The 25,555-nt window shown below is 39.7% G+C and overlaps 1 protein-coding gene across 2 annotated transcripts in view; it reads left to right on the top strand.

Moving 5' to 3' along the window:
* Positions 1–25,555, top strand: part of PTPRM (protein tyrosine phosphatase receptor type M) — an 820,882-nt gene that overhangs the window by 694,810 nt on the left and 100,517 nt on the right. For both annotated transcript variants that reach the window (XM_054587385.1, XM_054587386.1), the window contains one exon: positions 15,337–15,424. In XM_054587385.1, coding sequence (XP_054443360.1) covers positions 15,337–15,424 — 88 coding nt within the window. The remainder of the gene's footprint in view (positions 1–15,336; positions 15,425–25,555) is intronic.

Below are 25,555 nucleotides of genomic sequence, written 5' to 3'. Positions count from 1 at the left end.
AGAGCGTAAGTTTCCTCTGAGGACTCTTTCCTTGGCTTGCAGATGGCTTCCCTCTTGGTGCCACTGTATATGGTCATCCCTTTATGCAATTCTCCTCTTAAAAGGACACCGGTCATATTGGATTAGGGCCAAGGTATACAATCTCATTAATTTAATTACCTCTTCAACAGCCCCCTCCAAATATAGTCCCAGACCACATTCTGAGGTACTGGGGGTTAAGGCTTCAACATATCAACTCGGCAGTAGTGGAGAGGATGGGGCTTACATCTAGAAAATATAAGAACTCTTAAAACTCAACAGTAAAAATACATATAATTCAATTAGAAAATGGATGAAGACATGGAAGACACTTCACCAAAGAGGATAGGGTATAGAGAGGGAAAATAAACTCATGAAAAGATATTCAACATGATTAACCATTAAGAAAATGCAAATTAGGATCACAATGAGATATCACTACAGTAATATTAGAGCAGCTAAAATAAAAAAAAGGGGCAATAGTAAATTCTGGTGAGAATGTGGAGACACTGGATCGCTCATAAATTGCTGGTGAGAATGTAAAATGTAGAACCACTTTGGAAAATAGTTTGGCAGTTTCTTAAAAAACTAAACATGCACTTACCATGCAATACAGTCATCACACTCCACAGTTTTTATGCCAGAGAAACGAAAGCATCCACCCCTCCTCCCATAAAAGAGTGTAGAACTATTTAAACACCTTGTACCAATTTTTATTTCCTGGTTTTGATATTGTACTATGATTATGTAGTAACCACTGGTAGCTTTTGGGGAAAATTGAGGAGTACTTGGGATCTCTCTGTACTGCTTTTGCAACGTCCTGTAACCTATAAGGCTTCAAAATAAAAAGTTTTTTTTAAGTTATTCTTCAGTATAATTTAAAATTCATTTCAGATGTATTGGTTACCAACATAATGATTTCTTTTTTTAAATTAGTTAATTTATTTTTTCAAATACATTTGTCTCTGCCTACCCCCCACCACTTTCCCTTGCCCCCTCCCTCCCTCCCTCCCTCACTCACTCCCTCAACTTTTCCCCTTTGGTTTTGTCCATGAGTCCTTGCTATATGTTCTTTGACTTTCCCCTTCCCTTCCTTTTCCCCGCCCCCCCTCCCTCCTTCCCTCTTGTCTCTGTTGGTTTCTTTTCCTTTCAGTGTTGCTGGTCTTATTTTCCTTGCATCTTTGTATTGTTGGTTAGGTTCCACTTATAGGTGAGATCATATGGTATTTGTCTTTCGCCCCCTGGCTTATTTCACTTAGCATAATGCTCTCTAGTTCCATCCATGCTGTCGCGAAGTGTAGTAGTTCTTTTTTTCTTTCTGCTGCATAGTATTCCATTGTGTAAATGTACCATACTTTTTGATCCAATCATCTACTGATGGGCATTTAGGTTGCTTCCAACACTTGGCTATTGTAAATTGTGCTGCTATGAACATTGGGGTACATAGGTTCTTTTGAATTGGCGTTTGGGGATTCTTAGGGTATAGTCCCAGCAGGAGAATCGCTGGATCAAGAGGCAATTCCATTTTCAGCTTTCTGAGGAAATTCCACACTGCTTTCCATAGTGGCTGCACCAGTCTGCATGCCCACCAACAGTATACTAGTGTTCCCTTTTCTCCACAGCCTCGCCAGCACCTGATGTTTGTGGATCTGTTTATGATGGCCATTCTGACCGGTGTGAGGTGGTACCTCATTGTGGTTTTGATCTGCATTTCTCTGATGGCTAGTGATGCTGAGCATCCTTTCGAATGTCCCTGGGCCCTCTGTATCTCCTCCTTGGAAAATCATCTGCCCAGGTCCTTTGCCCATTTTTTGATTGGATTGTTTGTCTTCTTGGAGTGGAGTTGTGTGTATTCTTTATATATTTTGGAGATCAAACCTCTATCTCATGTGTCATTAGCAAATATATTTTCCCATACGGTTGGCTCCCTTTTCATTTTGCTGATCTTTTCTTTAGCCGTGCAGAAGCTTCTTATTTTGATGAGGTCCCACTTGTTTATTCTTTCTTTTATGTCCCTTGCTTTAGGAGACATATCAGTGAAAAAATTGCTGCGTGGGATATCTGAGAGTTTCCTGCCAATGTTCTCCTCTAGGACTTTGATGGTGTTGCAACTTACATTTAAGTCTTTTATCCATCTTGAGTTTATTTTTGTGTATGGTGTCAGCTGATGATCCAATTTCAATTTTTTGCATGTAGCCATCCAGCTCTCCGAACACCATTTGTTGAAGAGACTATTATTGCTCCATTTTATGTTTCTGCCCCCTTTGTCAAATATTAGTTGCCCATAGAGACCTGGGCTTATTTCTGGGCTTTCTATTTTGTTCCACTGGTCTATGGGTCTGTTCTTGTGCCAGTACCAGATTGTTCTGAGTATAGTGGCTTTGTAGTAGTGTTTGATGTCCGGTATTGTGATCCCTCCTACTTTGTTCTTCTTTCTCAAAATCGCGGTGGCTATTTGGGGTCGTTTATGGTTCGATATAAATTTTTGAAATGTCTGTTCTATTTCTGTGAAATATGTCATTGGTATCTTAATAGGGATTGTGTTGAATCTATAAATTGATTTGGTAGTATGGACATTTTGATGATATTAATTTTTCCAATGCATGAGCATGGTATATGCTTCCATTTATTTGTGTCTTCCTTAATTTTTTTCTTCAATGTTGTATAGTTTTCTGCGTACAGGTCTTTTCCTCTTTGGTTAAATTTATTCCTAGGTAATTTATGATTTCTTAACTTGTGGTAAAAATGATTGTAAGATGATGATAATAATCATAAGGTTAACCTATACTTATAAATATGCTGGAATCACTTATCTTGAGCATAAGTTATAGGTATAACAAAAAAATAATTGAGGAATTTATGTCTGTTAAGACATCAACGCAATCAATGTTATAAATAACAATTATACAATAGTGTATAATAGTACTTAGCATATGTATTTAGTATAGTTAGAATATTATTTGGAATCTGTATTTGGAGTAATATTTAGAACAAAGCAAGTATGCTGCACTTATCTTGTGTTATTAATAATGTCATCTATTATTAATATTATCTGTTCTTATTAATACTACTGAACTGATAACTTATCATGATTTCACAAAAATATTTCTTACGTAATCAAAATCTTTTGAGCCAGTTTTTTCCTTATTATACTTCTTGGCAAAAATTCAAATCTTCTTTCAGGAATTTTCTTTACTGAAACAACAGTCTCAGGATATTGTGTGAAAGTTCATTCTGTTTTATGATGGAGATGGTAACACAGGTCCTCCAAGGGCATTAGATCTTTGTTGTTTGCATTTCAAAATTGACCCTGAAGTTTACTTTAATTTACTCTCAACTCTCTTGACTGGCCTAAAATGTTTCAACATAGTACTTCCAATAGCATGAAGCATCTTATCTTAGTTTATTCCCAAACCTTGTAATTCTAAATAAAAAATTGAACCATGTGACCCCAAGTTTTTAATCTAATATCTAATTCCTTGAATTAGGGCCAACTCTTCATTTTTTAAAGCATCAGCAGATTCTAAATACAGCTTTTGGCTATTTCTTTTTAGCATCTGACCTTAGTTCACTTAAACTAATTGTTATCCTTTCCTTCAGATTGTGACTGTAAAAAACAAAAACTATGCTATAGAACATTAGAGAATTTTTTTTAAATTATGAGTAAAGTGCACTCCATGTGCCTTTTTATTATTACTCTCAATCATGGCTGCAATTTATTTAAAAACTACATTCAATTATATAATTTTTAAAACCCTTTTTAAGAACCAGACCTCAAAAATTCAAATACATTTATGATGTAAGGATCTTCCGATTTATAATTTTCACCAATTTATTCACTCCTATGTGCGGGTAGCTGCTCAGAACAAAGGAGGCCTGGAAGCTCTCGGCTCCTTCCCTGCAGGGCTCGTGGTCAGGGAGGAGACAGGCATTCCTGCTCTAACGCATGTGCATTCCCATAGATGTTCTATACGTTATGTACATCATACTGATAACATGACAGTTGGGTGGTACTTCTTATGTATAAACTACTTACATGTTCTTTTCTGACATTCATTGGTTTTAATACTGAGGGCAATTCTATTAAGTAATTTAAATTATTATAGTGTTTCTGTTGTATAAACTAAAAAACAAATTCAGTAACTGACTTGTGGCCACACACTTGGGAATCAGTCAGAGCTGGGATAGAAACCCAAGTCTTCTGATCCTAAACACCCCCGCGCTCTTCTTCCCCCTTCTGTACCCTGCATCCTGAGCCAAGATTGAAGATGAATTCCTAGTTCTCCCCACGTGTGCTATGCGAAGAACTGGTAATGTACAAAGTGATTTTTTTTTAGGAGGTCTACTCTCAAGCAATAAATAGTACTTAATTATGGGGGCAAGAAAGTGATTGCCTGTCTAGTTCTTTCAATCTTTGGATTCATCAGTGAGCCATGATTTGGCTCTCTCACCCAGAAGAGGCCTTGGGCTCAGAACACAGCCAAATAGTACAGCCCAGTGTTTTGTTTTGGTTTTTATTTACCTTTCCTATTACCATTACCTATGGTAAACGTTTTGACTTTTAAGTTACTATAAGGATATGAAATGTCTCCCAATTAAATGTATTTTATATACAATAGTTAAATTTAAACCCTTAGATAAATTAGAGAGAAATGGTAACAGGCTGTGGAAAATAGTGATGATGGTACCCAAGTGATAGAATTTGGGAAGAACTTGTGTGTGGCTGCTGAGGTCTCAGTCTTTATCACTTGCCTTCAGGATTCTTTTTTCATCCCTTCCTTCACATACTTGCAATTTCCCGATTTCAAATTATCTTAATAAGGTGGTATCAGTTTAGAGGGAGCACATTTGGATAAATAAGGCATTCCACCTGAGGCCTGTAGTAAGATGATTTTAACCAATAACATTTGATCTGTTTTAAGAAGTGGATTAGTTCTTTCAGGACTCCCCACGGAGGCTGTGAGTAGCTCTGTCTCTCTGGAGAGGTGATGGGTAACTCTTAGAAACTTCCACCATGCCAGGGCTTTGGCCCTGTGCCTGGTACAGGCTCATGGTTTTGACTTTGTTCAGAATCTCCTCCTCATGCACGTAGACTAACACTAAGAGCTAAGACTTGCCTCACAAGAAGTAGCCCATGGAACTCTAAAGTGCTGGCATCCAAAACCTTCAATAAAACATGTTCAGCTAAACATCAGTCAGTAAAGAAGAGCAACTGTGACTTCTGTTTCATTGTGGGTTCTAATTTTCAATAAAAATGTTTGCTTTTGAGGTAGAAATTAAACTTTCTGACACCATAAATTGAGATGCAATTATTCTTCACTAAACTATTTTGAAAAGGTATTTCTAACCTTGATTTCCAAATTTCTAAAATAATACTTCCTTCTAAATGTTTATCTTTAATCGTCATGACTTAATTCTGTAGAAAAAGCTTAGGAGTTATGCTGAGAGGTTTTATAAATTAATCAGTGTCAAAAAGAGAGTCACAAATCTCTCATTGAAATTTCTTTTTCTGCTACACTTATTCATATCTAAGTCTGTCATGTCTAAAAAAGTATCCTTGGATTTTCAATCACATTTGATGGAGCTGTGATTCCTGAGGTAAAGACATTTTAAAACTCACAGATCTCCAAAAAACTCCTTGGAAATAATATTTGATTTTAAAGAGAGAGACAAGAACAATAGCCCCACTTCTAAATGCTGTGTAGAATTAGTGGAGTAAAAGTATGGAGCCATTGAGGAAAAAACTGGAAAGGATTATTATCAAGAAACAGTAACAAAAAATGGCGAGTAAGTCAATTGGACTTCTTGTCATCAAAGTCTCAAGCTTTAGTGTTGGAACAAGAACAGTAATTGCTGGTCCTGATGAACACTTACTGTGCACTAGGTGTGTTGTACAAGTTGAGTCCCCCAGTCCTTGTGACAGCCATGTCGTTAGCAGGGAGACTTTCCAGGTTTTCAAATTGGAAAGTGGAAGGGGTCCAGGTGTATTTTTAAAAGCTCACTCTGGAGACGTTTGTAAACTGGAGGGAGGTGAAGCAACCAGGTAGGAAGCTACTGCAATAATGATAAATAGGAACTCAACTTTTCTAGCTGCTCTCAGAAGGAAAGGAGCAGCTACATTTCTGCAAAAACACCCATTTGTTCTCGAGGTGTTTTAGGGAAGCCTTTTGCAGGGGGCGGTGGGGGGGGTTCTTGACAAATCACTCTTTCAAAGGAGGTGCAGAGGTGGAGGAAATTATAGTCCATGAGTGGTATTAACATCTCAAACCCTGGCCATATGTGTATCTGAGGAGAAATGAAAATTACTCTCTGAAATGTGGGCGGCAATCCTGGAGGTAGGACTCAAACCCAGAGTGATTTTAGAGAAACAGCAAAGTAATTGAGTCAGATATTTTCACCTGCCCTTTAAACAGAACAGCTCTCTCTTTGGTACCATTTGTGACAAGTGACTCATTGACATCACTATTTTGACACTCTGTCTGATTGCTGTGGCATGTTTGGAGTTGTCAGGATAATGCAATGGTAAAGGGCAGGTCCAAGTTCCAGCATCTTTACAAAATCAGTTAATATCACAGTATACACGATGATCATGAGAAGGGCAATGCCCAAGCCCAAAAAATAAACTTAGATGAAGTTTTATATAATGAATATTAACATTGCCATAGATCCTTGTAGTCCAGCCCCTTTACTACCCCAGTACTCATTGCATAATAAGCAGCAGAGACTCTACCAGGACCTTCTAGAGGAATGAGTTTACAAATGCAGCCTTTGAGTTTCAAACTGAGGAATATCCTTCTTTTGAGGATCCCTTGAAATCACCCTTCATGGTCAATTGCCAGGGAGCCAGGGACTCCCCAAAACTCTCAGCTGCATCTGTAGCATCAGCAAGTGAGAACTTCACCATGTGTAGGGAGACAGAGGTGTCCAGCCCTGAGAAGACATTCTAAACATAAGAAGAGTGGCACTGCTGGAACTGGGGGGACCGTTGTCATTAAGCTCTTATCTGGGGAACAGAGAGAATAAGAACGCAGGCCAGGAAGGGTTGGCTATCCCTGAACAGCTACTCTGCTTGACCGGAACTTACCCCAATCATATCAAAATAGCCCTCTTTTTAAAACCGCCTTACTGTACATGTCTCAATAATTCAACAGAATATTGGTCTTGTCTAAGGAAAGTGCAGCAACTGCCAATGCTCCTCAGTGACCATCTTCATCACTTTTTCCTGTCACTTGGTTGAAGAGTATTTCTCTATGGCCACTTGATCAGTGGTTTGCAGATGTTTTCTGCTTTGACACACTTAAGGGATAGTGGGAGCTTACTATTGCAGCAATAGATTTTTAATAACTGCAGAAAAAAGGGGACTTGGAAATTGGGCAAATTTAAAGAAAAGCTGGTGGATTGAGGGTCTCTCCGCAGTGTACATGGCTTCACATCCCCTGGAAAATCACTGTGCAGACAGTAACTAAACAGTCTTATTCTATAAAACATGGAAACCAGAGATGATTGGTGTCTATGACCCATGGCAAGGGTGACTTCAGAATGCCATGTGCACAATGTAATACAATAAACACAAAACCATGTGTCCTTGGCCAGCTTTGTGGCCACGTTTGAGGAACACTAAGTTCAGAACTGGACAGCCTTCGTTCCAGGTCTCGGCTCTTCTGCTTATAGCTGGCATGATCTCAGGCAAGCCACTTCATGCCTTTGATCCTGAGTTTCCTTCTCTGTGCAATAGGAATAAAAAACCTGACTTGATAGGGCCTCTGAAGCCCCATAAGCATATATTACTCAATAAGAATAATATGATATTCTTTCTCAGTAATAATCAACAGAATAAAAAAAACATGTTCTAAAGCTTAGCCAAAACATCGAGGAGTGGGGGACAGTTTCTGGGCATGACAATACCATGTAATTTTTTAGGCTGCAAGGCCTCAGTTCAGTCATCAGAAGAGAAAAAGATGTTAGGTAAAGAAAGGCAATGTGACAGCAACTACCAAGGTCATCACCTACCTGGATCATGCAAAACAGAAAAACGCTACACGATTTGGAGTTGGATTAAGTTATAATAAAATGTGCCCATTTGAAGTGCTGGGATGGATAGGCAACTTTTAGAGAATATCACTATGTTCACTCCCTGGCCGGGTTGCTCAGTTGGTTGAAGCATCATCAACCAAAGGGTTGTCAGTTTGATTCCCATTCAGGGCACATACCTAGGATGTGGGTTCGAGCCCTGGTTGGAGTATGTACAGAAGGCAGTAAATTGATGTTTTTCTCTCTCTCTCCCCACCCCCTTCTCCCTCCCACCCTCTCTAAACATATCCTTGCGTGAGAATTAAAAAATATAAATATATCAGAATGTTCACATTTAGATTTTAATTTTTTTAGAAACACACAGTTTGTATACCTAGAGTCTTGTTTTCACCCACTCCCCACTTCTTTTGCCCTTAAATCATCAGACGCTGTCTTTGGCCACTCCCTTTCAGGATATTGGATAATGACAGTGACTGGTGACCACTGCTGCCACTGAGCCTGAGCTTCCGGGACCACCTTCTCTTCGGCACCCCACTCTGTGGCCCATCAGGCCAGGTTAGGTGTCTTCAGTTGTTTTAGCATGATAGCAATAAATAGTTGATATGGGCATAATAAAATGCAGTGCTTGGAAGAACCAGGAGAGAAGGATGAGCAGAAAACAAAGACAGTTCAGAGGCTTCGCATGCCCCAGTGAGTTCATCTTCCTTCTTTTAGAATGAAGATTTTAGTCATTTTATGTGCACGGTTTTAGTCATGTGAGAAAGGGAGGAAAAATTCCATTTCAGAAGCTTCTAAAAAAACTTGACCCTGCACTGCCTCAGAGCGTACAGCACGATATGTACAGGCTTGACCTGCATCCTTTTCTTCCTGGCAGTTTTCTGTTGAATAGAATTTTTTCTCCTTTTTTAATATCTGGGAGCTGTGGCATTTTAAACAGACTGCATCATTTTGGAGTAATGTCCTCTTGAGGTGGGCGCCTGAGATGTATAATTATACGCTGTGGGAAGTGACAGTGGTGTGAGGGGTGGGGAAGGAGGTTACTGAATCACAAAAACATGTTTCCTATTCAGAAAAAAATGACTGTGTGCAGGATGTTCGATTTCCTTCTGCTCTGTGCCCATGGAGAGTGCAGCTTCCTGAAGTGGAGGAGTCATTGGTATTCACTGGAGCTTGCCTGGTTTCATTTTTATTGTTTCAGAGACTTATTACTCTTTCAGAGTTGTTCCCAGGTTTGCTGCCTTTTCTCAGTATGCATGAGCTAAGGTAGTGAGAGGAAACACTTTAATTACATTTTAAGTAGAATCAAACATAAGTATATTTATGAAAATTCTAGCAGAAGGTGCAGTGAGACCATTAACTCAAATCCCCAAAATACAGAAAGTGCTTTTTTAATAATAAAAAGTCCATAGTTGGTGTGTTAAATTGTATCTACATATTAAAAATATGCCCTAAACACTAAATATTGCCTAAATGTGCGTATTATGTTTAAAACCCCTCCTATACAAAATGCACTGGGAGCATGGACCACCATGGTCTGTCTCCCAAGCTTGTCCCTATGTGGCTCAAGGACGGGAAGTCTGCAGCTGCTGCGGGGGGATTTTGGCCAGGCGTCTCTCCATCACCTCTGCTCTCTCGGCGGCCTCTTTCAAAGCCACGCCTGTGCGTTGGTTGAATTTGATTTTGGTGAACCGGCTCATACTTTGGTGAAGCAAAACACTGAGAAATTAAGGAGTTAAAGAGTAATCTTAAATTTGAACATTAAAGTTTGTTTTGGGCATAGGGGATTATAAGGAGCAAATGAGCAGAGTATCCCCAGTGGCCAGCAGCCAGTCATTGGCACATGTTTGGGAATCAGTCCTCTGAATCCTTTCAGGAACAGAGTTCTCCCCTTCCCTGCACTAAAGGGATTCAAAACCTTGTTGGCTTAATTTCCAGCAAATGTGATAGAACCAACTCTTCTCTAGATACTTCATAAATTATGTGACAATTAACATTTCCCCAAAAAATTGGTTCTGAACAGAATTCTTCTTAAAGCATTCATAAATTCGCCCTGACTGGGTGGCTTAGTTAATTGAAGTGTTGTCCCATACACCAAAAGACTGTGGGTTTGATTCCCAGTGAAGGGTCACAACGCACACCTAGGTTGCAGGTTAAAGCCCCAGTCGGGGCACACATGGGAGGTGGCCTATCAGTGTTTCTCTCTCTCTACCTGCCCCATTTCCTTTCTCTTTGAAATCAATAAGAATGTATCCTTGGGTGAGAATTCTTTTTTAAAAAAAAAAAAGCATCAAGATATTCAATGTACATAGTTTTTAAGGAATACATACAACTTTAGGTTTTCTTGAAGATAAAAATAATAGCTAAACAGCCCAAGTGACCATGAGTAGGTGAGTGGATAAAAAAATCTGTGGTACATTTATGCCGTGGAATACTATTCAGCCATAAAAAAGAAGGAAATCTGACTCTTTGCAACACCATGATAGACCTGAAGAGTATTATGCTAAGTGAAGTAAGCCAGTCAGAGAAGAACAAAAACCACATGATTTCACTTCTATGTGGAATCTAATGAACAAAATAAACTAACAAACAAAATAGAAATACACTCAGCTGTCAGAAGGAAGGAGGTAGGGGGACTGGGTAGAAAATGTGAAGGGATTAAGCAAAAAAAAAAACCCTCTTAGACAGACAACAGCAAGGTCATTAACAGAGGGAAAGGGGAGTAGAAGGAGGCAAGAAATGGTAAAGGGAAGATGAATGGTGATTGAAGGAGACATGATGTGGGGTGGTGAACACACAATACCGTATACAGATGAGGTATTATAGAATTGTATACCTTAGACCTACATAATTTTACTAACCAATAAGTTCCATTTAAAAAAAAAAGAATAAGAATAGCTAAAGAACATTTTTTTCTTTTTCAAAGAAAAAAATGCACAGTATAAAATTGTATAAATGTGTGTTGATTTGTTGAATTAAAAGATATTTAAAAGCTAAAAAGGATATGAAATAGGACATAGCAGTGTGACTGCTTAGCAAAATTACCTAATTTTCCTCAGGCATATTTTGCTTGTGGGTTTATTAGTGACTATCTATGTATCTCATGTTCTGCCAAAGAAAAAAGGAGGTGGGTCACAGGGTAGTTAGAGAAGACGCAGTCTCTTCAGTCTCCCTGGAGAACAAAGAATGGAGGAAGTACCCCAGCAGCCTCTGGCTGGCACACCTGTCCAGGCCTCACTGTGGAGCAGGCAGGAAGCAGTGCTCTATAGCACTGATGACCTGCGTTCCTGCCTAATTATTATTCTTGCTTAGAATTCCCAAACCGGGAAAGCAACCAGGGGCTCGTAATGCAAAAGGTCCGTATGTCATGTCGCGGCTTCTCTGTGTGCCTGTTGGTCCTAGAGCTACAGATAAAGTTATATTCTCTAAGTAGAAATACACAGTTAACTTTTTTACTATTTCAGGCACAAGGGGGAATCTAACGTCTAAAGTAAATACTTCCTCAGATATTTTCACAATATGCTAACAGAAATTAATCAATAACATTTAAAATTGGATCCATCCTAAAAAGTAAAAAATTTTTAAATCTCCATATCAAAAGGAAACAAAGACCAAGTTACTCAACCTAAAAGTTCATTTTTTCTCCTTCTGAGCTCCCCGTAGGCACATCACTTATTTTCCAAGCCAAGAATAAAGACGCATGGTCGTGATAATGCAAATGTATTTCTGGGAAGATTGGCTATATAATTGGAAGCAGAACTGTTCCAGAAAGTAGAAGTCCCAGCCAGCATATCCGTAGAGAGTCAGGAGACTAGGGATGACACTAGTCATCTGATCTTTTCCTTGTAACAGTTCTGTTTGTTTGTTTGTTTGTTTGTTTTGCTTTTGTTAAAGAAAAAATACATTTTCCACTAAAAGTGATTCACATAATACCTGGACAGGAATATGGGGAGGCACACCGCAAGAACTTCTTCTGCAGCTCTCCTACTGTTTGGTGCTTCCCTGCAATGATCATATTATCTGAGGAGATAAGAAATTTTCCTATTTTGTAAAAGTAATCAACAGTTAAAGTTTACTTGAATCTTTTATATTCCCCTGCTGTAAAGCTTCATTTAGAAACAAGGAGAAAAGCTGGCTGATGTGGCTCAGTGGATTGAGTGCCAGCCTGCAAACAGAAAGGTCACCAGTTCAAGTCCCAGTCAGAGCACATGCCTAGGTCCCTGGTTGGGGGCATGCGAGAGGCAACCCAATGATGTATCTCTTACATCAATGTTTCTCTCCCTTTCTTCCTTTCTTCCTCTCTCTCTAAAAGTAAATAAACAAAACTTTTTTAAAAATTAAAAAGAATAGAAACAAGGAGATATATGATCAAGGCCTGGAAAGGGATTGTTAGCCACATGTATTTAAGAAGGCTTAACACTGGTCTTTTCAGAGTCCTTGTCAGGGGAGGGGTAGTGTCAAAAGAGCAGTGGACTGAGTCAGAAAATGTTGAGGTCTGATCCAGGTCAGCCTGTTTTGAACTGGTTGTGGTCTGTCTGCATCTCTGTACCTGACTACTCATGAGGATTAGTTGGTCAATGGACTTGTTCATTCTGCCTTCATTTATTGATGCTCAAGGTAACTAGTGCTGGGAGTTCGGCAGTGCTTGGGCCCACCGTCATGAAAGCATGCCAGGAACTACATGGAGCGCCCAAGTGTAAGGAGATTGGTTTTCATGTCGTTGATACGTGTCTGTTTCCTGGTCATCAGTTAAATGAAAACAGTCAAACTAAAATAACTATCTTTAAAAACCAGGGCTAATAGGAGACCTATGATTACCACAAATGCTAAAGAAACACAGCTGTGATGTGAGCAGTCTTCCACAGGAGAGCATCTGTGTGTCAAGAGTGGGAAGGGACTCATATGACTTTGCCTCAGGTGGCTTAAGAGAGTTTTCTTTTAATCGTGAGTAAGTGCCTCTTCCCCGAATGCATCACTGACCTCTCTCCTCCCCACTATACACACATGCTGTGATACTGTTAACTAGTGTCCATGGATCTACTGGAAGATGTCAAGAGCCCCCTCAACTTCACTGACCTTATTCATCTTTCTACCAAAAAACAAAATTTGAAAATTTCTAGGTGGATAGAAAAGACTGAGGGAAATGAAATTGGTAATTACATCATGACAAAATCAAAGTAGAATTAAATTGTTGGAAGTCAAATAATAGTTATTATTCAACTATAAAATAGTCATTCATAGAGTAACAAAGACACTATTCAGAAAAAGAGTATAATTTTAAAATCTCTAAGGCTATTTTTGAATAATATTTTATAGCAGAATAGAAGTTACATGTTTCAATAAATCTCCTGATGATATAATTGTCTTGTTCTAGATGGAATTAACTAGTACTTTAGTGCTAGTATTTCTATTTATTTAACATACTAATAATGTGAAAATGTTTTAACTTGTATTCGTCTTGTATTGTACAGTATTTTACCCTTCAGTTAGCCATGCATAGTGTGGATCTATTAATACAGCTGTAGATATATAATATACAGGATCCTGGTCTGCCCCCATGCTTTTTGTAAATGATAAACATGATGTAAAAACTGTTATTCTAATAAGGTGGTAATGATGATTATGACTAAGGAGCCTTACATCAAGATGTACAGTTTAAAATTCTAACTCTCATGTTTACCTGAGAGTGGTATTAGCTTTTTCACTCTTGCTGTTATAAAATGGTGTGTTCTCCTGCGGTTTTGCTGTGTGGATGTCCTGGTGCCAGTGGGACCATGCTCTTTTCCAGCCAGTCTCTGATGAGGGCTGAGCTGTAGGGTGACAGCAGGATTATACAGCGATCACAAAAAAGGAGTGGACTTTACAAACTTTGGCAGAATGAAATCTGTAAACTGTGCATATGCAGGTTATCCAAGTATCCAAACCCCTCTCATACTTAAGCCACAGAAGAAAGGTTTTATTTAGAGATCAAAGCCACACAGACTGTCACCATACACCAAAGTTGCTCATACTTTTAATAACTAATGATTGGTTCCTACTGTGAAGCATGGACTCTGTGCAAACAAAATGATGACACGCAGTCCCGGTCCTCAGGGAGTCCACAGTCGTGTGGCACAGTATAACGTGCTGAGCACCATCCACTGCGTGGTCAGGCCTGTGTGTCATGCAGGCGGGCATGCTCACCACGGGGTCTGGGAGAGGGGTAGTCCTCCCTGCCGCAGCAGCACTAGAGAGCAGTTCAACTAATAAGGCGTCACTGGACTCATAAAAATGGAATAATAACTGCAGACTAATCACTAAATAGTGGAAATTAGTGGATATGACCTTGATGGCCAAACACCATAGGTAGAACGGAGATTAGGGGAGTAAAAAAGAGCATTTCTAAAGAGGGTATTTGGAAAGCCATGTGGGGCATGTTTGAGGAGGTGATTTCCTGGCCCTTTAAGCATTTTGGAATGTCATGTATCTGCTGTGTCTTTTTGTCTCCTCCCTCCTCTTCTGTTCTTTCCCAGTTGATGCCAAGAAGTAGAAGAGTAGCTGTGGCAAAGACAAGGAATCAGTTTTATAATAAATGCTTCTCGTACCATCCTTCTTCTCATTACCTTGTTATATAGTTGACCACAGGAAGGTAAAATGGATTGTGGACTAAAGTAGAAATAAAAGTCCCAGCAGAGGGACATTTTCATTATAATTTGGAGAGAAAAAATATATATCTGTCTAATAACATGAAGATTAAAGGCCCTGGGTATAATAATGCCAAATCCTTAAATAAATGGGCATGTAAGCTCCATTAAAAATGAAGAAAAAACTCTAGCAGAATTTATTAAAATATTTTAGCCTTGAAGTTATAAAGTCTTGGCTTACCTACTTTCACAGTTTTAACCAAAAATAACCTTCTTTCATTTAGCAATTGGGAAGAAAAATGATATTTTTATATCTCTTAGGAGAATATTGAAAAATGGTAATATAATTCAGAAATTGAAAAAATATGCAATTTTCTGTGTTAAATATTAAAGTAGGATAGAAATGAACCACACAACTATTTTTAATGGATTGTTTTTAACAGATTGTGCTGATAAATTGTGGGATCACATTTAACTAAAAGTAAACAAAAAGATAAATGAAATATTTAAAATACAAAATACTTGAAAAATCCATTGTTATCATTCTTGTGAACATTCTTTTTCCTTCATGACCCTTGTACATTTTGTAAGACCATCCTCCATCATTAAGATCTGTGTTTACTGCACCAAATTGTAATTCTCTTTGTCGCTTTTCTCCCTCTCCCAGAGCTTCTTTGAAGGGCAGTCTGCACCATGGGACTCTGCTAAGAAAGATGAGAACAGAATGAAGAACAGATATGGGAATATCATTGCATGTAAGTATTGACAGTGTAATTCTGCTGTGGTATAACTTTATTTCTCATCCACTAAGACTGACCACCAGCCTCATGTAGTGAGAATTTACAGTGCAATTACTGCCTTCATCCTGCTGGAAAAGCTGCTGTCATGTTCATATTAAAGAAAGGAAAAACTACCTAAATACCCTCACTATGTCAATGTGTCTTGCTTTAGGGCTAGTTTTACTTGTAGATTTAAGGTTTTGGTAACGTAGGTAATATTAAAATGCTGAGAAAGAAAATGCATTGTAGGACTAAACATAACTGTCCTAATATTACCCAGCTGCTACATGGGAATGAATAGAAATAATGATGCGCAGCACGCCTTACTGCAAGGAGCCCTGAGTTCTCCGCAAACATTAACTCATTAATCCTCCAGACACTTGGGTTAGGTAGGTCAGTAATAACCCCATTTTAAGGACAGGAAACTGAAACTCAGAAGTTAAATGATAGTCCCCATATCACAACACTCATTAGCAAAAGAGCTAGGATTATATCTCAGAAATTCCCAGTTCCTGTGGAACTGAATGTTACCAATCCATAATGTCTTGGACGGTTTTTAAATTGAGCCCAACCTCATTAATGTTCCGTAACGATGCTGAGACACGTGGGAGATTGATGAGCCTCCTTCTCCCAGGGCTGAAGCCATCCATCCCCTGCTTTAAATTGCTCTAAGTCACACAGTCTGCACCAAGTACTCACAAGGTATTAACAGAATTAATACTATTTCTAAATATATGTAAATTAAAACAAAAAAATGTGGGAATAGACACAGAAAGCATCTAGCTCATCATGTCTTATTATTTACAAAAGAACAAACTCAAAAGGTTTGGATAGTCCAGGGGAGCAATATATTAGCTTTATTGATAGTGAAAGTGCAATAGAATTTTATTTGCCTGAGTAACATTTTCTAGTAGGACTGTGGGGGTTCTGTGGTGGAACAGAATGCTGACGCAGTGACTAGGGATGGCCTGTGCCCGTGCTCTCCGACACGGTGGCCGCTCACCGGGTGAGCTCTTGGAGTGTGCCTTGTGCAACTGAGGAACTGAGTTTTGGTTTTTATTTTTAATTACATTTTATTTTGAGATAACTGCAGAGCTACATGTAATTGTAAAAATGACACAAAGATAATGTATATGCTTTACTGACTTTTCCCCAATGAAAACATCTTGTAAAACTATAATATATAGCAAAAAATACACAGTTAATAATTGGGGTATAATGTTGATAACAGTCAAGGTACAGTGCATTCCCATCCCCACAAGAATCCCTGATATTCCTCTTTTATAACCACATATGCTTTACCTTAACCCCTAGAAACCATTTATTTCTTCTTTTCTATAATTTTGTCATTTTAAGCATGCTATATGAATAATACATTATGTCATTATATAACCTTCTGGAATTGGCTGTTTTTCACTCAGCAAAATTCTCTAGAGATTTATCCAGGTTGTTGCACATATTCATTCCTTTTTTATCACTGAGTAGTATTCCTGGTACAGCTGTACCATAGATTTTATTATTTTTTTATTAAAGTACAGTTGACATACAATATTATGTGTTTCGGGTATACAACAGAGATTCAACATTTTACCTTATGAAAAAACAGTAATCACCCTGATAAAAACAGTAATCATCCATCACTCCACAATTATTATACTACTGACTATATTCCTTATGTTGTACCTTACATCCCTATGGCTTAGTGATTTTCTAACTGGAAGTTTGTATCCGTTACTCCCCTTCACCTTTCTCACCCATCCCCCATACACATTTCCATCTGGCAACCATCACTTTGTTCTCTGTATCTATGAGTCTGTTTCTTTTTTGTTTTGTTCTATTTCTTCAGTTTTATTAGATTTCACAGATAAATGAAATCATATGATACTTGTCTTTCTGTTTGACTTTTTTCACTTGGCTTAATATACTCTAGGTCCATGATGTTGTCACAAATGACAAGTTTTCATTCTATTTATGGCTGAGTAATATTCCATTGTGTGTGCATATATATGTATATACATTTATATATACAAATATGTATCACATCTCCTTTATCTGTTTGTCTATTGATGGCACCTATGTTGCTTTCATATCTTGTCTATTGTGACTAATGCTGCAATGAATGTAAGAATGCATATATCTTCTCAAATTATTGTTTTCATTTTTTTTTTTGATGGATACCCAGAGTGGAATTCCTGAGTCATATAGTAGTTCTATAGTTAGTTTTCCCAGGTAGGAACTGAGCTTTAAATTGTATTTGATTTTAGTCATTTTTGCATTTAAATAGCACATGAGACTAGTGACTCCCAAATTGGACAGTGAAAACCTGCAGTGTATCTGTGTTTTATTTTTTTAAAAAAGGGAGCAGGGTTTACATACAATATGTGTGAACCACCCTGGTTGAACATGAGCATGCCCTGTTTTCTCTTTGGCTACTCATAAAGCTTCTAGTATTTTGTTTGTTTGTTTGTTGACTGAATGCTTCACTGGTCATATGAGAGTCCTTTTTAGGCAAAAGGTGCTTCCCTGAGATCTAAGACTTAAACGCCCCTCTGTGAATTCAGTCAACACTATGGAGCACCAGACACTGGCCCACGCTGAGGATTCCAAGGTGATGGAGATGAAGTCCCTGCTCCCAAGACAGAGCAGACTGGGCAGTGAGAGTACTGTGACTCTAGTTCAACATGACAGCACAGCTCTGTGTTGGAACTGTGTGTACCATGCTATCAAGGCTCAAAGAAGGAAAATGTTATTTCTTGCAAGAGAGTGGTCATGAGAAGAATTAGTGAACCAGTATAGATATTCCAAGTTCCTTCGTATTCTCTGGGAGTCCACTGAGCTTTGCACTGTTGAAAGAATCCAGATTTGATGTAATGGCTTAGAGGATGCTTCCCAGCAGCTCCCTCTCCTCTGTGGCAAACTCTAAAGGGATTCATGGAGGTAAAATGGGGAATTCACAGTAGCACCCTGGCCCCCTTCACACACACACCAAGTGGAGGGGGATGTGGATGAGCCTTTGTCCTGAAGTTGCTATAGCATCAGTGGGGAGTGATTCGAGGTGCACTCGGAGATCCAGCCGGCCTTGTTCAACAGAGCTTGGTGTCTGCCCCTTCCGGAGGCAGTTTAATGCCTGCACTTGGTAGATATTTGAGAAATACTTTTGAATGATTAATGAAAACCATAAAAGCTCGCATTTGCTGAGCATTTACTATATGCTAGATGCCACTCTAAGCACTTTATGCATATTAACTCACTTGCTCCCTATAACAATACCATGAAGGAGATAGTGTATCTATTTTACAGGCAAGGAAATTGAGGCATACAGAAGGTAAAAGGGTTACACAGTATGGAGGCAGGATTTCAACCCAAGAGAAGCTTTTAGAACCACTAGCCGTTGGTCCCCACCAGCTTGCCACATTGCCTGAAGTTTTTGCCATCACTGTTGTGTTCTGCATAGGCTAGTGACAGTGATAAGAGACAACTTAAGGAGACTTTAGCTCCCTCCCTTCCCATCCTTCATCTCCCCAGGCCACCCCAAATACATACACAAACTTAAGTAAAAACTGTGCACTCACTGTTGAAAGGCAGCCTCGAGCTAAGTCCCCTAGCCCCAGACTGACTCCCACGGCCCCCTGTACAGAAATCTGAGAGCTGCCTTCTGCAGAAGTTCTCCTTTGATGTCTGTTGTCTAAGAGAGACAATGAGGTCAGCATCTAATTTGTAATCATTGTTTGCCTATCATCACTCACTGTCACCTACCTCAGATTGGGTGCTCAGGGGAACAGGATGTCAGAGGACATCTAATAATGGCCTGCATGTGGGAAAGGTGGCCGCCAATAGCGCGGCCGGCATCCCGGTGGCCTGGTTCTGTGGGAGGGCTGGAGGGTACTGGCCAGCACGTCAGAGTCCTGTGTGGAAAGGGGAGCCCAGCGAGAGATACTCATGGCCTAACCTACCTCCCAGCGTCATTGTAATCAACATTTGTATTCTCTTTTTCTCATGAAGACATTTAAAACCCACAAATTCTAAATACATAGAAACCATTTTAATTCTACTAAGTGTTGTCCTCATTTTCAAGTTGAGGCATGGAGAGATGAAGTGCCTTGCCTGTGATCACATGAATGGGTAGAAGTCATTCTGTGACTTAAAAAATGATTTTCTGGTTTAATTATTTAGAAAAGTTTGGTTTTTTAGACTCAAGTAGAGGCGTCACGTCTCCAGGCAAACATGGACTGCTTCCTTTCTGTGAAAAGTCTGCCAGCTCAGCCAGGCATTCCAAGCAGGTCCTCTCCTGGAAAGCTCCGTCCAGCCTCCATCACCCTGCCCGCCTTTCCTGCACCTGGACCTTCTGGGCACTGGGTGCACAGCTGCTTTCCACAGAAATGTGCAGTCTCATTACTCTACCTTATTTCTCCTCACAGCTGGACCAAGAGTATGTGGTTAAATCCAGTAATCCATGCCTTCCTTCCATAAATAGTTATTGATCATTTACTGTTTGCCAGGCACTGTGCCAGGCACTGTGACAGAAAGATGATTAAATATAATTGGGTACTGCCCTCCTATCAATACATCCAAGTGCAGGGGTTGGCAAACTCTTTCTGCAAAGGGCCAAATAATAAATACTTTAGGCATTGCAGACCCGCCGTTCTCAGCTGAGCTCCTCAGCACTGCTTCTGAAAGCCACCATTGACAATACATAAATGAACGGACTGTCTGCATTCCAATAAATCTTTATTTTCACATCAAGCAAATGGCTGGATTGGGCCCACAGGTGGAGGACAGATCCCTTGTTGCTGTGACTCTAGGCTCCATTTCTGGGTCGTTGCCAGCTGTTGCCTTTCCCCCTGACCTCTGGGGCTGATTTTCTAGCTTTCACCTGCTCTCCATTCTGCCCTTCCCGGGCTCATTCAGTGTTTCTCCATCAGGTCACAGTATTTTTATGCCTTTCTGGGGCCCATGTCCTAAAAAGGAGAGAGAGAGGGGGAGAGAGAGAGAGAGAGAGAGAGAGAGAGATGTTTCTGCCTATTACTCTATCCATTCTCTTAATCTAACCTCTCAGCATCTGCAGCATCCTGAAGCCTTTCCCTGTGCACACATGTGCTTTCTCTTTTTCCATATATTTTTAAAATAAAAATTGTATATATTTGCATGATTTAATATACATATACATTGTGAAATGATTACTGCAGTCAAGCTAATTAATATATCTTCTCAGCACATAGTTGCAATTTGTGCGTGTATCATAAGAGCACCTGAAATCTACTCTCTTAGCATATTTCCAGGTTTATTAACGATAGTCATCAGGCTGCACATTAGATCTCTATGTTTATTCATCCCACATAACTGCAACTTAGTACACTTTGACCCACATCTCCCCATTTCCCATATCCCCAGCCCCTGGTAAAACCACTATTCTACTCTCTGCTTCTGTATGTTTAATTTTTTTAGATTCCACATGTAAGTGAGATTGTGCACTTTTCCTTTCTATGTCTGTCTTCTTTCACTTAGCATAAGGCCTTCTAGGTTTGTTCATGTTGTTGCAAATGGTTATCTTTTCTTCTAATTTCTGTTTTCTAAAGTCCCTTTAGAGCTTCCCGTGGTTATTAATATGATTCTGTATAGTCTCTATGCTGGCATATCCTGAAATATCACCTTAAACCACCTGCCAAACCATTATTCATGCTTTTAAAATACGGTATCCATATCCTTAGATAGTACTGTTAATCCACCTTAGCTAACTAGAAGTTTAATACCGCAAATGGTTTGCAGAAATATCATTACTGTTGGCTTAAATACCAGAGCTCTCTGGTGCCGGCCCTTATCCAGTCTTCACGTCAAACCACACGGGTCGAGTGGTACTTCATTACGGAGTGGCCCCAGCCTGGTGCAAGCTTCCCAGGTGCGTCTGATGAAGCCATTGCGGTGCTTGGAACCACTCTGAGGACCATCATTTGGAACTGGTTCATTTGAGACTGTCTGTATGTCTTTAGTATGGCAGTGAAAAAAAATATCTTCAGTATTGTTCGAGTTGTGGAAGGATTTGAGGAATAAAAAAAATGAAAGTACTTATTTAAATCATGCTTAGGTATATACCCATATTGGCTGTTTCTTTAAGTCATAGAGAAGAAGAGTACTATTACCATCTCCCCTGCCCTCTAAAAAATGTATGTAATTGTGGAAAGATGATTTCACTAACTGGGAAGCCTGCTCCACAGCACCTGGGCCTTGGGAATAACATCGTTATCTAAGATGAGCAATAGGGGGATTCAGACATCTTAGAGAGTCTTCATAGTGCTTTTCAGAGAACATAAGAAGAGCTAGTAATGATCACATTCATTGTTTTGCAACAGTGTTTGAATATAAAATGCTTTCAGTAGTGCTTAAGAACTGTTTATTGGCTTTTGCTCTTAAATAAGTTAAACTTTTTTCTTATGTATACTATAAATTTGCTGAGCTAGCCCTTTCCAAATATAAACTAATACCCTGTCCACCGTTAGCACACCACATACACAAATGTAGCCCTCCTGACACTCTCAGCAGTTCCTGATTATAATTAACTCAGAGCATAAGACATACACCAAATCTCCCAGCTAACAGCAGCCCCTTAAATCAGGGGTCCTCTTCTCTGGGGGCAGGCAATTAGAGATAACAGCCAGAATGTGCAGGCCCTTCCCAGGCTCCCTCTCCCCTTTCTGTGATCCAGTCAGCAAAGACATATTGGTCTGACATGTGCCAGGCTCCATGCCAAGCTGAAGGAAGTCTTTTGACAGATATTTATTGAGTGCCTGTTACATGCCAGGCACTATCCTAAGTGTCAAAGAGCAGGAAACAACACAGAATCCTTTGCCCACATAGCACTTAACATGCACATGGGGCTGACAGAAAAACAAGCACTAAGTAAACTGTATAATGTGTATATTAGAAAGTGAGACGTGTAACAAAAATGGTGCACAAAGGTTGCAGCTTTAAAATTGTGGCCAAGGAGGGTCTCCCTGAGAGCATGAGATGCAAGCAGTACCTGACACAGGTAAGGAAGGGAGCCAGGTGCAGGCAGAGAGCCTGAGGGGGTGGCCCTGCCTCAGCAGGGTGTCCCAAGGAGCCATGCCACTGAGGAAGAGTGAGTGTGACGGAAGGGAGGTGGGGGAAATGTGAAGATGCTGGGGTAACCGCAGTGAGCCCAAACACAGTCTCTGCCCTCAGAAAACTGACATTCCCTGTGTGTGGGAGGAGAAAATGAAATGATTGTATTGAACTAAACGATTATACAAACAAGTGAAGTGAAGTTAAGGGCCACAAAGAGAGGTACATGAGACTCTGAAACCCCTAATGGTGGATGACTTATTCAGGAGGTATCAAGGCTTCCCTGAGGACATGAAATGGAAGACCACGTCCACTGTGAACAGACACATCACATGAGGGAACCCTTGAGTTTGAGGAACTGAAGGAAAACTAAGTGGCCAGAACTAGGAGGGGCGGGACAGGGCAGCTGGCCAGAGAGGGAGGGAAGTCCAAGTCCGACCTGCAGGGCCTTCAAGGGAGGATTAAGAATTTTAGTCTTTATTACAAGAACAAGGAAAACCTCATTAAAAAGATTTTAGAGAAGAGGAGGTGAGGGTTGCTAACTAAATTTGCCTTTGGATAATTTAATCCAGCTGTAAAGTAAAAAATACTAATTGGAAAGAGACACTGGTTAAGAGATTCAGTAGCCCAGGTGAGAAGCAATGATAACGCAGACTAGAAAGAAAAGTAGGTGGATTCAAGAGACATGATTGGTCAAACTGAGTGGACCGTATGTGGGGTAGAGAAGTCAAGAGTCAGAGGTGACTCCTGTGTTTCTGGCTTGCAGGAGGATAGATGGGTGGGTGGATAGACAGACTGTGTACTCAGATAGATAACCCTGGAAGGGAGCCAGATTTGGAGGGGTGCTCACTGGTAGGTGTGAGGTTGGTGGTAGCAGGGAAGACTTGTGAGGGGAACCTGAGGACAATGAGATGCCTTTGAAACATTCAAATAAGATGTTGCATAGGCAGTTATATAGGCTGCTCTGGAACCTGAAAGAGAAAGGTCTGGACCCGAATATAAATTAGTGAATTTGGAGCATTTAGGTGTGGTTGAAGCCATTGGCATGGTAAGATTATCTTTGCAGGGAACATAGAGGGCATCAGGAATCGAAAGGAGCTTTAATGATGAGAAATGCTGAGACAAAACTGCATAGCACATACAAAGGAGCATTGTGCCGTGGAGCAAAGGGTGTATCTGTCCTGATGGAAGATTAGCCCAGAGAAGACTATTATGTAGCAACTTGAGGATAATTAATGAACTTAGTAAGAGCTGCTTTGAAGGGAGTGGGTGAGGATTGAGAAGGCAAGTGAGTGAAGATAAGACAGTGAGGATAGACAGCTTTATGAAGAAGAGAGGGGGTACCTTCTGAGCTTTGGTTTATACCTTGATTGGGTTATCCATGCCCTCCTATTCCATTTCCCCTAACTGGTTGTGAGGTGACTAAGAAGAAAGTGAAAGCTCTGCCCCAGTCTGTCCCACCTGAGACTTTTAACCAATAACCCAGTCTTGATGGCCCCTGCTGAAGACATTTTTCCAGGTATTTGTTTTAATAGCAAAGTGCTTCTCTCGGGTAATTGAGCAATTCCTACAGTGTCACTTTTGAGGAATCTACCCCTGTTATGACCCAGCTTAGATATAAAGGCAGGTGAAGGGAGGCGGGGAGGCGGGGCAGAATTTAGTTACATAAGAATAGACTGTCAGGGAGAGCTTTTGGCATTAAAATTCAGGTGGATGAGAGTAAGGGAGAAACAGATTGGTACACCATGTTTAGGAAGGCAAAAAGTAAATCTAGAAAAACCAGGCAAAATTAAATCAGAGGTTCTACCAGGATTCTGAAGAATAATGAGTAAGAATCTCTGACAGAGCGTCAAGTGAAAACGGGAAACAAGGTAAGACTAAATTAGAAACACCTAAAACCAACAGCAAGAATAAAGCTTAACACAAGCTACTCATCACCATACTCAAAGGTTCCTTATTTGCTTCACACTCAGAAAGTGCATGGCCCGAGCACCAGGTGGGCACAAACAGGGTCACCAGGCTGTAATAGGGGTCAACAAGGGGTAAGACACCAGGCACTCCCAGAAGTCACTTGGTTTTTCTGCATCTTGTACCATGAAACCAGTATAGCAGCAAGAATGCAACCGCAGGAAGAGCAAAACCATTATTTGAAGATTATTTGTAATTAAAATTAATTGGGAATCTTGTCTCAATAGGCAAATGTTACTTAGATCACTGTGATTCCAATTTACCTTATATATGTCATCTATGTTTAGCAGAAAGAGTGAATTGGTTGGAGCTGAAAGATTATCAATGACATATTGCACTTCTGCTGCTGTAGTAATAGCTAATCACATGCAAGCAAGCCTGTTATCCATATCTGTTATGTTTAATATGAAAATCTTAAAATATTTGAAGCTATTTAGCAGTACTTCAAAGATAATGTTACTTGAAGAAAAGGACATAAGTAACATGTTTTAGGGGCTTAGAGCATAGAGACCTGTTTTAAATCTCAAATCACCCCACTGCTATTGTATGAATGTAAACATGCAATCATGCACACATAGAAAAATACAGGCATGCATGCACACATGAATACAAACATGAATGTGTGCATACACGTGCATACTCATACATACACGTGTATACATGCATAAGTATGTGCATGTGTGCATACTTATACATAAATATACACATGCATACATAAATACATGCATGCATGACACATACATGGGGAAAGCACTAACAGATTATAATTTTTCAGCAGTGAGAAGGGGTTTGTTATGCTTTACAACAGGTTTTTATGTGCCTGTTTTTTACCCCAAAAATATAATTTTGCCCTATTTCATATAGTAAAGGCTTTTTAGAAAGAAATGAGGAATGGCAGCAAGGCCTTGATGCATATTATTTCTCAAAATGTCAGATTTTTGTTACCTTGCTTCATGGGTAACATTGAGTTGTGATTATAATATAAACTTTAGTTGGATTTTGATCATATTCTACTCATCCATGGATAAATAGGTTTCTTTTTTCCCAATTATAAAAACAATT

Source organism: Pteronotus mesoamericanus, unplaced genomic scaffold (genome assembly GCF_021234165.1).
Source record: "Pteronotus mesoamericanus isolate MK-2021 breed Mesoamerican mustached bat unplaced genomic scaffold, CSHL_Meso_final scaffold_118, whole genome shotgun sequence".
NCBI lineage: Eukaryota > Metazoa > Chordata > Mammalia > Chiroptera > Mormoopidae > Pteronotus > Pteronotus mesoamericanus.
The sequence above is the reverse complement of the archived record's forward strand: the minus strand, read 5'-3'. Positions and strand labels throughout refer to the sequence as shown.